The following is a 15,680-nucleotide window of genomic DNA, read 5'->3' as shown; positions in this document are numbered from 1 at the left end:
GAGGTCACAGGTCGACACCTCAGGATGTTCGAGAGCTTCAGGCCGTGGCAGGCGAGAATCACAGAGATTTGGTATATTGAGGTGACCGAGCTCTAGTAATGCTCCACCTCGAAAAAACCATCTTACAGGGTCAGGATAGATGCCGCTTGAGAATTAGAAGGGTGATTTGAAGGGTCCTCCATCAGTGAAAAGGAAAATGCACCAAGCTCATAAGCAACGGTGACTTTAAGTTTGGGATCGAACGGGATAGGCCTGCTCTCGGGGTCTGGATCTGGGTAGATCACGACTTGGAGTTTCTTCCGTTTTCCTTCCTCAACCTCGTCAATCTGACGTCGGAAATGGTCTCGGATGTCCTCTTGTTCGCACCTCACGTTGTGCTCGCATATCAATCGCTAGTTCTAAGTGAAGGGAGACTCTGGACTGGGAGTTGATGGAGAGTAAGGAATTGCGAGCACTGACCCCCACCAATTCTCAGAGTTCTGCGACATCTAGCAAGAAAGAAAAGGGTGAGGGACATGCATAAAATAAATCATAATACAATTTTGATGATTCGAGCTTGAAAACCCGAGATCACAGAGTAAGCTCAATTGAGATTGAGGTCTCGAAAGGACAGATCGAATTCAAGGAGGAACCCCAAACTATTGTAAAGTTCGGGCTTCGTGCATGTACTTGACGCGAGGGTGAGAAAGTGTGGATTCATTTTAAGAATCCCAAATTTTTCAGGGTAAAGTTGACAGTTACCCAAAAAGGTGATAATTTTGGGATTGGTGAAATTAAAAACCCTAATTCAGAACCCCATTTCTTGGCTTACACGATACACTACCCATAATCTAAAACAAACCCTATGTTTGCATTTTTTTTACACTAAATCTGGGTTTCAGAATTATGTTGTCAAAGACTTTGAATCGAAAGTTTGTGCTTAGCAATATTGCTAAAGACTACCATCTACAGCATACATTCATACGGGAATAAAAAACATAAAAATGCACGAAGACATGTAAAATACAAGAGTCAAGAATAAGAAAATTACACACTGAAGCTTGCGGATAAAGGGAGATTGTTGATTGTAGTAGCCGTTGCAAAGAAGCTCTCACGGAGTCGAAAATGCCAAAAGTGTTGGAATTCTTCGATTTTGAGAACATGCAAGAAAAAAGAAGAATTTTTGGCTCTGGTTTTTTCTTCTTTTCTCTCTGAAGCTTAAAATGTAAGAATGAAAGTGAAGAAGAGAGAGTGAGGTAGGTTATATATACGTCCCAAAAGGAGGTCAAGGGTCGAGACTATCAGGGCCTTTGGTTGAATTCGATCTATGATCGAACGGTCAGGTACAAACATGATGATGGCGAAAAAAAGCTGAAATGCGAAGGGACGTGGGAAGATATAAATGGTACTCAAGTACGCTGACTGCGCAATCCTTGGCTGACGCGTGTCCACACTGGTGTGTGGTAGGTGACTTGATATTGGAAGGTGGCAGTTCAAAAGTTTCCTTCTGATAGGATTTGAACTGATACTTTTGACGGGGCAAAATGTTCACCCTGATTTTGAAAATGGAAATTTTGATCTCGAAACTTAGGGTCGTAAGATGTTAGCTCGAAACAAGCATAGTCGTCATGTAAATGTGGTCTCGTAGATGTTCCGAGGTTATAAGTTAGGCTTGAAACTCACAATGGCAACGGTTCAACACTTGCATAAATCTTTTGATTCATTTTCGACAAGACGATTCGAGCTCGAGTACTGTGAGCTCGAAGAGGGTGGTCTCGTCAACATTACTTGTCGACAACAGAGGCGAACCAAGGTGATGAGCTCGCAATGGGTGAACAGTCTCAAAAGTGTGTGAGTCAAATGCCTAAGCTTGTAAGTTGTATGTGTACATGTTTATTGTTGTAAAATCCCTATGTTTAAGGGATCTGATGTGATCTGTTATTAAATCCCAAATATCATGGGATATTACTGCATACATAGTAACTAATGCATTTAATGACATTTATTTTAATTTATTTGTATCATACCAAGCCGAATTATGTGGGAATATATTTAGAAAACCACTCTATAAATAGAGTGGGACGAAGAAACTGAGATTGGGAAAACTCTGTATAATTGCTTCTATAAAGATTTAAGAGAATTCCAAAGAGTTAATAACATAGACTCGTGGACTAGGTAGATTTTAATTGTTAAACCACGTAAAAAATAGTGTCTATTCATATTGTTTCCTCTGATATTTTTCGTTTATTTACTCTTCTTTTCTAAGTTGACGAAAAACGACGTCAACAGAATTAAAGATACAATTGCAAGAACTCCTGGATAAAAAGTTTATCAGGCCTAGTTTTTCACCATGGGGAGCTCCGATGCTATTTTTGAAGAAAAATGATGGGTCAATGCGAATGTGTATTGATTATAGAGAATTGAACAAGTTGACAGTCAAGAATAAGTATCCACTTCCTAGAATTGATGATCTTTTTGATCGATTACAAGGAGGAGGAGTGTTTTGAAAGATTTATTTGAGATCTGGGTATTACCAATTAAAGATTAGAGAAGAGGATGTACCAAAAAACCTCATTTCGAACTCGATATGGCCATTATGAGTTCCTTGTGATGCCATTTGGATTAACTAATGCTCTAGATGCATTCATGGACTTAATGAACAGGGTGTTTAAGGACTACCTTGATAAGTTTGTAATAGTGTTTTATTGAAGAATTTTTGGTGTATTCTCGATCCAAAGAAGAACATGAGGAACATTTGAGGTTGACGCTAGAGAAATTAAAAGAAAAGCAACTCTATGCAAAATTTAAGAAATGTGAATTTTGGCTAGAGAATGTGGTATTTTTGGGCCATAGTCTCAAAAGATGGTATTTTAGTGGATCCATCAAAGATTGAAGCTGTTAGTAACTGAAATAAACCAACAAATGTTTCAGAAGTAAGTAGTTTTCTAGGATTAGAATTCTACTACCGAAGATTTGTTGAAGGATTTTCCAAGATAGCAATACTATTGACACAACTGACGAGGAAGAATCATAAGTTTGAATAGACTAAAACTTGTGAGAAAAGTTTTCAAGAGTTGAAGCAAAGATAGGTGTCTGCTCCAATACTTACTATTCCATCTGGATCAGGAGGACTTGTGATTTATAGTGATGCTTCAAAGCAAGGATTAGGGTGTGTGTTGATGCAGAATAGCAAAGTCATAGCTTATCCTTCTAGACAATTGAAGGACTATGAACAGAAGTATCCTACACATGATCTGAAGTTGGCAGGAGTTGTTTTTGCACTAAAGATTTGGAGACATTATCTTTATGATGAGAAGTGCAAAATATATACCATCATAAAAGTCTCAAGTATTTCTTTACTCAGAAAGAATTAAATATGAGACAAAGGAGATGGTTGGTGCTAGTGAAAGATTGTGATTGTCAAATACTTTATCATCTAGGAAAAGCTAATGTAGTTGCAGATGCACTCAGTAGAAAGTCTCATGGTAATGTGTCATTTATGAGGAAATTGACAAGACCACTTCAGGAGGACATGTGTGGAGTAGAGATTGAGGTAGTCGCAGGAAGATTATCAGTAATGACTATTCAGTCTACCTTGTTAGAAAGAATCAAACAAGGTCAATGTGAGGATCCTTACTTAGTGGAACAAAAAGGTGAATTGGAAAGTGGGAAGGTCAATGGTTTTAGTGTGTCATGTAATGGGATGCTAAAGTTCAAGGAAAGAATTTGTGTCCCTAATGATGAAGAGCTAAAGAGAGAAATCCTTACAGAAGCTCACAATACTTTGTATTCAGTACGTCCAGGGATGAAAAAGATGTATAATGACTTGAAAAGACACTACTGATGGCCCAACATGAGAAAGGATGTGGTCGAGTTTGTAGCCAAGTGTTTAACCTGTCAACAAGCGAAAGTTGAACATCAAAAACTTGCTGGTTTACTACAACAAATATAGATACCAGAGTGGAAATGGGAAGAGATTACTATGGATTTTTTAGTTTGATTTCCAAATACTTCTAAACAATATGATGCCATTTGGGTTATAGTATACCGATATACCAAATGGGCACAATTTCTTCCAGTACGCATGACTTATACTATGGATCAGTGGGCTGAATTATATATTTAGGAGATTGTTAGATTACATGGAGTGCCCGTATTTATAATTTCATATCGGGATGCTCGATTTACTTCATTGTTTTGGGAAAGTTTGCAAAGAGCATTGGGCACAAGATTGAAGTTTAATACGACATATCATCCCCAATTTGATGGACAATCTAAAAGGTCCATTCAAACTCTTGAAGATATGCTTCGAGCTTGTGTCTTAGATTTTCAAGGATCATGGGAGAAGTATTTGTCTGATAGAGTTTTCTTATAACAATAGCTTTCATGCAACAATTGGTGTAGCACCATATGAAATGTTATATAGTAGAAAATGCAGGTCACCAATTCATTGAGATGAAATGGGAGAAAGAAAGTATCTTGGTCCAGATCTTGTCAGAAGGACAACTAAAGTAGTAGAGAAAATAAGAAAAAGAATGTTAACTGCTCAGAGTAGAAAAAATAGTTATGCTGATCGAAAGCGAAGAGATGTGGATTTCAATATTATGGACAAGGTATTTCAGAAAATTTCCCCTATGAAGGAGCAATGAGGTTTGGAAAGAAAGGGAAGTTAAGCCCGAGATTTATTAGACCTTTTGAAGTATTAGAAAAGGTGGGAAAGGTAGTCTATAGACTGGAATTACCACCATCATTGTCGAATGTCCACAATGTTTTTCAGGTATTATTATTGAGAAAATACGTTCCAGATCCTTCACATGTGCTAAACTACGAGTCAATAGAAGTTGAACAAGACCTAACATATGAAGAAAAACCAGTGAAAATTCTTGATAGAAAAGAGAAAGAGTTGAGAAATAAGAATATTTCACTGGTTAAGGTCTTGTGGAGAAGTTCAAATATTGAGGAAATGACATGGGAACGGGAAGATGAAATGAGATCCAAATACCCAGAGTTATTTGGGTAAGAGAATTTCGAGGACGAAATTTTTATAAGGTGTGGAGGATTGTAGCACCCACATTATTTTGATATAATATAGCCAATAATCACATGATTGCATTGCATTACATATCATACAATATGTATAATTTGAGCATATGCATATTCTTATAAGTGTTTTCATGTATAAGTATAAAAGTTGTGTATATGATGTCTATGTGTATGTTCAATATTATTAACCTTGTGGCATTTGAGTTGTCTTTTATGGGTGTTTAATGTGCTCAAGATATAATAAAGGATGAAAAATATGGACAGGGAATGAAATCAAGTGAGAAAAGTGAGATATAGAAGGCAAAAGATGTTAAGCGGTGAAAAATAGTACAATTTCGATTACTGGCATTTTAGTGTAAAATTGAGTATTAGTAGATTTACGACATATAATTGAGGTATGATTAAGGTCTCATTGATGAAGTAAAAATTTTTTTTAGAACCATTAGATCAAGTTTTGATGGGAGGTATACATAATCAATGGTGTTGATGCAAAGTCAAAACGAGCTCAGCATAACTGTGTTACGCTCAATCGAGTAAACATAACTATTGGGTATGCACTCATATGGACCTAAGGTTTGGTGTGAGTATTTCACACATAAGGAGAATATACCTAGCATATGATTAAGTCGAAATTATTGAAGTGATAAGGTTTTCATAAGTAAAAAAGTGAAATGATAAGGTGAAATGTGTCAAATTTTGATACAATAAGGCCAAATCATTGAAAATAAAGGATTGTCATCAACCTTATCACTTTTCACAACCAAGACTCTGAAAAATAGAGAGAAAAGAAAACCAAAAACATTTATTGGCTGGCTTGAAGAGATTCTAAGGAGATCCAAGTTAAATCAAAGCCAAAGAAGTGGATTAAGCTTAGTTTTGGCCTTTTTATGGTAAGTTCTTGTACTTGGAAGTTAGACCACATTTTTTAATTTTACTGAGAGCTTATCTATGGTGTTTTATTTATTTTTAATATATTTCTTGGTGGTTTCCAAGTGGTTTGAGGTGTAGAAAAGCTAGAAGAGATTGTTTTCGCCGAAAAGTTGCTCGATAAGTGAAATTTTGTGTTTTATGAGGTTTTTGTGGTTCTTGGAGTACAAACTAATTTTTGGTTATTTGATTGAGTTTATAATATGGTAGATATGTTTATAAATGTTTTAATAGACATGGAGACTCATTTAATTTGGGTAATGATCTTAGAAATTAGAATTTTATCAAAATCGGTATATGATAATTTTGTGATGAATTATGTTGGTGTTTGGGATATATGGTTATAGCAGGTTATTTGATGTTGATTACTGATTGATTTTAATATTTGGAGATACCTAAAATTAAGGGGAAACTCTGTCAAAATTTCTCCAAGTGTCTAAGATAAATCTAACGCTCGATCTAAGTGGTTTAAGGCATTTTAGGCATGATTTGGATATGAAATTTGATATACTGTTTTATGGATATATTAAATGATAGTTCAATGTCTTACTGCCATCATTATGATGTGAAATTCATGCCATTGTCAGGATAAACACATCAACACATAAGACACCACTTGTTACACGGTGAAATATATTTTGGACAGAAGGTAAGTAAAGTACTCAATTGCAACACAAGAATTACATGTTATGTGAAAGTATGCATTATATGAATATTTTGTGAGTAAGTGGTATTAACATACATTGACATTTCATCATAAATTTGTATGCATGGCATAATGGTGATATGGTGAATTATTGTATGATATAAGTCCATGCATGATATTATGATGATTAATTATGTGATGCCTTAGCAAGTTTTATGCAACATAAAAGTAAGTTGTAATAAGAAGTTTAAGTTCAGTGCCACTATTTTGAAAAGGCAAATGAAAGTGTAAGTGTAAACAAAGGCCTATAGTTAGGCTCATAGTGGCAGCCCAATAATTTGGGCTAGGTTTTAGTGAACCAATTATATTGTTTGCCATGTTCCCGTTTTTATTTCTCCTCCATTTGAGTTATTGTTATATGTATTGACACCACAGTGTGTGGCCGCCTTAACTCTTCAGCCCGACGGGGTAACGATGGAATAAGGTTTTTAATGCACTCTACTGTGGTGATGGCTAGACGGAGGAGAACCCATGGGATTTTATAGTATATATGTAACAAGCCCTGCAGGCATTAGCCTAATCAAACAGTGTACGCAATATTAAGGGGCCCAAAATTTAAAAAGAAGTTGTGTATGCCCATTGACATTGAGTAATCATTTGCATTGCATGCATTACTTTGCTTATTGAGCTTTAGGCTCACAGTTGTCTTGTGTTGCAGGTAGAGAAAGAAATGAGTGAATGACAAAGGAGAACTGAAGCATGGTCCTAACCCTGATCTGTACATATGAATATATCGACCTTTTGTGGGTTATTTCAATTTATCAGTGTGTATGTTTGTAATAAAGTGTGAAGTTATGTTTTGAAAACAAATTAGGTTATTTAATACTTATGTATAATATGTTTGAGACACACTTTATGTTTAATGTAAATAATGTGAAATAAGTTTTTTTTTTAAAATCCACACTTTCGCCGAAACTAATTATGATATAGTTTTGAAACATCACACCTCAGATATGGTTTTATTTAAAATAAGTGAGGGTGTTACACCTTTTGGTATATACATTGATCCATTACATTCTCTTCAAATCCAAAGAAAGAGATGGCATCATGGAATTTTAAATACCATTGGCGGGACACTTGTTGTAATCCATAGATACACTTTTTAAGCTGGCATACCAAGTGCTAACCATCACTAGAGAAGAATCCTTCTGGTTGTTTTATGTGTACCTCCTCCTCTAGGTCACCATTCAGAAAAATAGTTCTCACATCCTTTTGTCGTTTCTCTAAATCGAAATGAGCAATTAATTCCATGATTACTCTAAGGGAATCATTCTTAGAAACAAAAGAAATGGTCTCCGTGTGATCAATTCCTTCTTTTGAGTAAATCCATTAGCAATAAGTCTCACTTTATGTCTCTCAATATTTCCTAATGAATCTTTCTTTGTTTGAAGACCAATTTACACCCAATGACCCTCGCCCCATTAGGCAACTCCACAAGATCCCAGTCTTTGTTGTTCTTCATAGAATTCATTTCTTTATTCATGGCATTGTATTACAGTTTCAATTCTTGACTATCCATGGTTTGTGAAAATGTTTCTAAATTTTTTCCGGCTCCAATGTTGTAGTCAGATTCTTGCAAATACACAATGTAGTCTCTATGAATTGTCAGTTTTGTCATTCTAATGGATCTTCTTAAAGCTACACCAGGAAGCTCTTGGGGAGCAAGTGGTTCAGCTGGTTGTTGTTCATTAACTGTAGGTAATTCGCGAACAACTTGATCCATTGGAACTTCATCATTGACTTGTGAGATTTCAATGACTTGATATGGGTGTTCAACATCCGTTTGAACTTAAAAGTTGCTGTAAACCACAATTAATTTTAATCCTAAGGTATAAGGTTCTGAATGATCTTTCTCAGAATTTGAGTCATTTGATTGATCACTCCCACTAATCAAGTCATTTTAAAGAAATTTTGCATTTCTTGATTCCACAATCCTAGTGCTATCAGATGGACAATAGAATATGTAACCTTTGGACCTTTCAGTATATCCAATGAAATACCTAATAATGGTCTTAGGGTCCAGTTTATTACTTGTGGATTATATACCCTAACTTCAGACATGCATCCCCAAATGTGTACGTGTTGCAAACTCGGTTTCCAGCCTTTCATAATTCAAAAGCATTTTTAAGACTGCCTTGGTTGAAACACGGTTTAATATGTACACAACCATTTTTAGAGCTTCATTCCACAAGGATTTAGAAAGTTTGAAGTTGTTGCAAAGCATACTACGCACAATGTCCAATAGTGTTTGGGTAACAATTGGACACCATTTTGCTCAGGTGTACTGGCATGGTGTATTGGGTAAAAATCCCATTTTCTTCAAAAAACCTCACAAATGGACCAGATGCTTATCCATCTTCATTGTATCTACCATAATATTCTCCACCTCTATCTGAACTCACTATCTTAATTTGTCTATTGCATTATTTTATAACTTCAGCATTAAATGTCTTAAAGACATCCAATGCTTTACTTTTGTTATGAAGTAAGCTGAGAAACATATAACATAAGTAATCATCTATAAATGAGATGAAGTATTTCTGACCATATGAGTCTGTTGACCCTTGATTTGGTCAACGACACGGATTCAAGTAAAACAACAAAAGCAAGATGAATTCAAGAATAAAAAGATAAATGACACCAAAGTTTTATAGTGGTTCGGCCCCAAAGATGGTAATAACCTACGTCCACTTAGTGTTCTTATTGATGTAGAATCCCAAAAATTGTGATCAATGAACTAGGGTTCACGAGCTTAGAGATGAAAGCAAATTTGGCGGATAAAAACACTATAATTCTCTCTCAAAATTCTCCCCCCCCCCCCCCCCCCCAATGAAAGAAAAAAGAAGTCCCTTCTCTTGAGCCCGTTGAGTCTTATTTATAGGCTCAAGGAGTTCTACTTGGGTTGATGGGCCTTTATTACAATTAATTCAAGCGTATCTCAATAAGAATAGAAATCACAATTTTTACATAAATGCGACATTACATATCCATAGTGAATATCTAAGGTGCTGCAACTAGACTGGTCACCCACAAAATATGTTGTCTGCTGAGTGAATTCTCTTTTGGTCAATGGTCAAACAGTTTGTGCTCGCCTAAACGGTCACGTGCATTCCTTGTGTATGTTAATTTTGCCACGTCATCAGGTAAATCTTTTTTGTGTAAACATTTGCCCCCTAAGTTTATTTTACTGCGACCAACATACAAGAAACTTAATTGACCAACTCTCTGTTTGACCTGGCACGTCTGTCAGCACCTTTTCGAAAAAGTAAATAATCATGACTGTTGTAGTTTCCCAAAAACGTTTTGACGGCCAACACACTTCCCAGGCATCGAAAACTTACTCCCATCATTATCTCTTTTACTGTGCCACGATTAGTATAAATAAATCGCTTTTCTCATTTTTTTACCTTTTACCAAACCTTCCTCTCTCAAGAACTCAAAAGAAAAATTCTCAAGAGAAGCCCAGAAAAATTTGGCGATCCAAGGCGTGTCTGACAAACCTTGAGCATCAACATCTGTGATTTCTACACAATCTACAATCCAATAAGTTCTCGAACTCCTTGTCTTTGTTATACCCTGCAAAATAAATTTCACGAATTTTCTGGTATGAGTTTTTGAATGTTTTTTAGAAAAGTATTATAGGATAGGAGTTTAAGTGGTAAAAACATTAAGTGAGGCTTAGAATTGATGGGGGGAGTAAGAATACTGTTTAGGGCCCAAAATCGAAGTGAAAATACAAGTTTTATGCTTTTGAAAAAATCTGGGTTTTTCCTACCTGTTTTTGGAGTCAAAAATTCTTTCTGGAAAAACTTTTCACTTCCACTTTTTAATATGTTTTCCCAAACTGCTCGCATGTTTAGGTTGTTTATATTAGGATGTTGCTGGTCGTATAAAAGCTTAACTTTTATACACGAGAAACATTATCCCAATATTTCTTCTTCTACCTATTGGTCGTAGATTCTCATTCCCCTTTATTCTTCTCAAATCTTCATGCACAATCCTTGGGGATGTGAGAGTCCAATAGAAGATGATCTCCTCGCGGTGTTGTTCGAGGACCAAGAACAATCGTCACTGTTATTTTTGGAAGTCCCATTTTCACAGCAAAACCCACCGACCAACCCTCCAACCAGTCAACCGAACATGGGTCGCGTGAAATACACTGCTCATAGAAACAAGAAAACAACCAGCTCTCCTTCTAACCAGCCTGCCACTCACACCAAGGACCCTTCAACTAACCCTCAACCTGTAAACTTCGCAATGCCCGACATTCAACCCAAAGTCAGGCCTCACGATAGCACTCGAGCAGAAAACGAAGCCGAGTGGTACATTGCACCTCCTAGTGTCATATCGGCTAGGAGAGTAACAAAGTATCTCAGGAAGTACGACCTTCCTGGGGTCACATTAGTTAAGCCTACACCCGACCAATGAGCAAACTTGCCTAGGGGTGCCTTCAACGCCTGGTCAAGGTTTCACATCGAGGCATGGGCAATCCTACCCTTGCACGACTACTTCCGAGGGGTGGCCAATTATTTTGAGGTCTTCCCTTTCCAAATAACCCCAATGGATATAGGGTGCTCTCAGCACTCTATATCCTCTACAACCACAAAAAATGGCATGTGCCAACAGTCCACGAGATCAATTATCTCTTTGATCTCAAATCTAACCCCAACCAAAATTATATGGGGTTCTTCCATTTCTGCCACAAGGAAACTGGCCGAGTGTTTCTGAGTGACGTCACCCACAAATCCAATGTGGGGAAATACTTCTAGGAGTACTTCCTCATGACAGACCTGGTCACTGACCTAGTTTCACGCGAAGAGGTAAATCTCTCAATTTCTGGTCGTGTATTTTCCTTTCGATTTTTCCTTCATTATCCTTAGAGCATTAATGTTGTATCTAGGCCCATGGTACCAACCAGACCCTACTCCAGAGATGGAGATCAGGGCTGAAGCGCTATACTGCATGACGAACATTGAAGAAAGCATCAAGGAGCTGGTTATCGAAAGCAACCTAAGGCTTTTTGGCACCTCACCAGGAAGTGAGGGAGTCCACTGGGGGGAGTGCCACCGAAGAGGGTACCAGACCAAAAATTCTCGAGCAGCAGTAAGATGTGTCACAATCCTGAAGGCGACAACCAACAGGAGTGACCAATCGAGAATCATCAGGCAACACTCGAGCTGCTGTTGTCCTTACCCCTCAAGGGAGGGGGAAACAAAAAATGCCGGAATACACCAGTGATATATCCAAATCCTTTGATGAGAATGATATAGATCTCTCGCTTTTAGATACCTTGCCCATCCCTTATCATCTATTCGATAGAGATGGCAATCTTACTTTTTCAACCAGAAATTTTAATTTAGACTTCTTCGAGACAAAGAGTGAGTGTAACTGTAGCTCCATAGATAATATAGCGACCAGTAGTAATTGCTCGGGTATACTACTTAGAACTTCTATTTCTATAATTTTTTTAATGCCCTAATCTCTAGGGACCGTTACGGTGTGCATTTAAAAGTGCTAAACTCACTAATCGAGTCATTTGGTCATAATCGTGTAACTAAGTATGATTAGTGATTTAGGATTAACAATTTTGGTTAAGATATAACGTTTCACTAAAACGTTTACCATATACATTGGGATCCCAAAAATACAATTTAAAGGTTAATTACAACAAAGTATTTACAACCAGTCGACCTAAGCGACAAAGTAGGGTTTAACCCGTGTTCCTTTGTCAACCATCGGTCATGGCGGTTGAGCAGCCGCATATATACACATCGTCACCTAAGCTCCCCAACTCAAAGATGGTCCAGTTTTCTTTTTCCTTTACCTGCACCACATAGCACTCGTGAGCCAAAGCCCAGCAAGAAAACTCAATATGCTCATGAACAAGTAATGACATGTTACTAAGTCTTAATAGGCATGCCTAGCAGTAATAACCTTACTCATGCATGCAAGTAGGTACAAATAAATATTTGTGGAGTCCTGTGCTCTGAGTCGATGACTAATAAGTCTCTCTGAATAGTTGACTAATAAGTCACTCTCTAAATAGATGACTAATAAGTCTCGGTCAGATGACTGACAAGTCCATCTCGGTGAGATGACTATACCATCTCGATTAGATGACTGATAAGTCTTTCTCGTTCAGATGACTGATAAGTTTATCTCAATTAGATGACTGATAAGTCTATCTCGGTCAGATGACTGATAAGTCCATCTCGATTAGATGACTGATAAGTCTATCTCGGTTAAATGACTGATAAGTCTATCTCGGAGGTCGCATACCCTCCTAGCCATGTGACGCGTACGTCACCTTAGCCTTTTGGCTCTAGCTCTAAATAACTAGCCTTTAGACTAGACAAGCGCTTTTGGTTTTCATCAAACTTAAGGTCGGTCAAGCATTTCATGCTTCTGATGATAATGCTTATATCGATTAGATCTAATGTTTTCGGCTAATACCATTCTTGACTCATAAGTAAATACCATACGACTAGTGCTCAATTAATGAAAATGAGCAATGAAAGGTTCTTGACCTAAACCTCACTTCCGGAACCCAGAATCGTACCCAGACGGTGAGTAGATTCTATCCCGAGCCATAGGATTGAAACCCCGAGCCACAAACCCTCAAAATGCCCAAAATATGCATCAAGAAAAATAGGGTAGCGCTACAACGCTGCCCCCTAGCGCCCCAGCGCTACAACCAGGGCAGTCTGGCCCTGGACAACGCTGTAGCGCCCTCCCTTGAGCGCTATAGCGCTAGGACCAGGCTGGAACAACGCTGGTTCTTCTTCCTTCAAGTTTTCCATTTCCAACCTAAAAAACATGATCCCAAACTCCTTCCAAACCCCCCAAATGAACCCAAATATCCACTCCACATGTCCTAGGCATCATAACCCAACCAAACTTTTCCAAAAACCCCATTAAATTCTGAACTTTCAACCAAAAATCCCAACTGAAACTCAACAAGAAAAACAGAGCAAGAACCATAGTTTTAATGGCTAAAAACTCACCTCGATATGAGAATCACACCCTCTTCATTGGTAGAACATAACCCTAGATCATCAAAGCTTGGTTCCCTAGCTTGGTTCCTCAAAAAGAGCTTCAAAATTCAAGAAGAAATGATGAAAAAATGAAGAAGAAGAAGCGCTCTGTTTTCTACAGCCTTCTAAGCTTCTAATGGGTGATATATGTCCTTTAGGGTCAAAAGACTAAAATACCCTTAGGTCATTTAAAATCCTCTTAAGGCCACCAAGGGTAAAACCGTCCTTTCCTGCCAATCTCATTAATCATAATTAACGCCCTCAAATTCTCGTTATTCTCAATATCGTCAAATACTAATAAATCATATATCATTACCCTTTAATTCCTGGTAATGTTCTAATCACCAAATTCCCCGAGACTCACCTTGAGCCCCAAAATTAACCCCGTTATGACCATATCGATAACTTGTCTTTAAAGATCGTCTTATGTCGAATGGCTCGAAAAAATCCACATATAATGTAGTATTATTCATAATTCATCAACATGCATGAAAATACACAATTATGCCTTCAACAGGCCAAATTACCAAAATGCCCTTATAATAAAATGTGGACCCATATGCATGCATTTATCATCATATAAAAATATAATTCACATAAACATGCATATAATCATTTAATAGCATAATAAATCAATTATGGCTCTCCTGGCCTCCTAATCAAAGTCTTAAATCTTATTAGGAAATTTGGGTCATTACAATTTTATTGCTTCTTTAATCTCCTTGTCTGATCGTTTGTTTCTGTTTTGTAGTCATGCCTTCTAAAGAAGCCTTCAACATCTACATCAACATCGATGTCGAAGCTCCTCCGAGCAGAAAGAAAGGAAGCAGACGACACCCTGGGGAAAGCAGTAGCGACCCCTCCAAGAAAAGGGTTCGAATAGAGGACCCTCCAGCACCACCACCCTCCAAGGAAACGACCCCTCCTCCAACTCTCCTCAACCCAACTCCTCCAGCTCCTCACGACCCACCTCCTCCCGAGCAGTCAGAAAAAACTCAGGCCGAGGTTATCTTGAACGCTGCTTACAACTCGGCTAATAATAAGCTAAAGAAATTTTCACGACATCGAGGTAGCCAGGAAGCTTTCAGCAACATCCCCTCTATGAAGACCAACAAGATTCTCATCCGTGCATTGAACGAAATACTCAGTGTAAGTTATAACCCTTGGTGCGTTTTAGCTGTCTAGCTCGCCCTTTTATTTATACTAACAACATTACTTTATCTCTGATCGCAGGGCGTCCTGACCATGAGTACTGGTTGGCGTCGTTCTGAGGAAATTGATGCTAAGCATGCTGAGGAGATCAAAGTGTGCGAGGAGAGGGCCAAAGCAGGTGAAGAGAATGCCAAAGCATGCAAGGAGCAGGTCGCCCATCTGAGCGAAGAGCTAAGAAAAAGCCAAGAAGCGGTGGCCAAGGTTACTGCCAGCAAAAATCAGTTCATGGAAGCTTTGAAGATCAATTTCAGAGAAGCATCCAAACTTTGGAATGAGCTGGTGGCCAGGTGACAGGAAGTCACTGAGCTGGAGAGGCAAGTAAAGCATCTCGAGGAAACGAATGCTTGGAACCTGGAGAAGTTCAAGGGGGCGAATTTCAACTACTTCTACCTCTTATGGAAGAACAATCTAGAAGTGAACTTTGACTATCTTCCTGAACATGCGAGGCAACTCAAACTGACGAGATGCGCTGCTCGCCTAGAAGGGGAGAAGGCCTGGGAATCTCCTAAAATCTCCTTGGCAATAGGCATCGAGGGTGTTGAAGAGGAGGCGAGGACTATCGTTGACCAACAATCTCAGCTAGATCCTCCTATTGCTCAATGATTTATCTTCTTATTTTTCATTTATATATTTTTTTTATTTGTAACTGGGACACACGAATCACGATTCATGATGTCAAGACAATTTTTGATGCGTAGGGAAGCTTTCTTTTAATTACAAATTACATCCGAGCAGTAACTGCTCGCGGTGTAAAACAATTCAATTTGACATTATAATAT

At 37.9% G+C, this 15,680-nt stretch overlaps 1 protein-coding gene across 1 annotated transcript; it reads left to right on the top strand.

The window, feature by feature from the left end:
• Positions 1 to 4,439: 4,439 nt before the first annotated feature.
• On the top strand, positions 4,440 to 4,999 carry LOC133813949 (uncharacterized). The gene is made up of 2 exons (XM_062246976.1): positions 4,440 to 4,592; positions 4,757 to 4,999. The coding sequence occupies exons 1-2, from the start codon at positions 4,440 to 4,442 to the stop codon at positions 4,997 to 4,999; spliced, it is 396 nt and encodes a 131-aa protein (XP_062102960.1).
• Positions 5,000 to 15,680: the final 10,681 nt, after the last annotated feature.

Source organism: Humulus lupulus, chromosome 2 (assembly GCF_963169125.1).
Source record: "Humulus lupulus chromosome 2, drHumLupu1.1, whole genome shotgun sequence".
In the NCBI taxonomy this organism is placed as follows: domain Eukaryota; kingdom Viridiplantae; phylum Streptophyta; class Magnoliopsida; order Rosales; family Cannabaceae; genus Humulus; species Humulus lupulus.
Note: the sequence above shows the minus strand (reverse complement) of the source record. Positions and strands in the feature narration are given on the sequence as shown.

What these genes read in the sequence shown, in the direction of transcription:
- LOC133813949 (XM_062246976.1), top strand. Translation starts at nt 4,440, where the DNA reads ATGGGAGAAAGAAAGTATCTTGGTCCAGATCTTGTCAGAAGGACAACT. An exon ending in ATTTCAATATTATGGACAAG is followed by an intron (nt 4,593 to 4,756) that starts GTATTTCAGAAA and finishes AATGTTTTTCAG; the next exon opens with GTATTATTATTGAGAAAATA.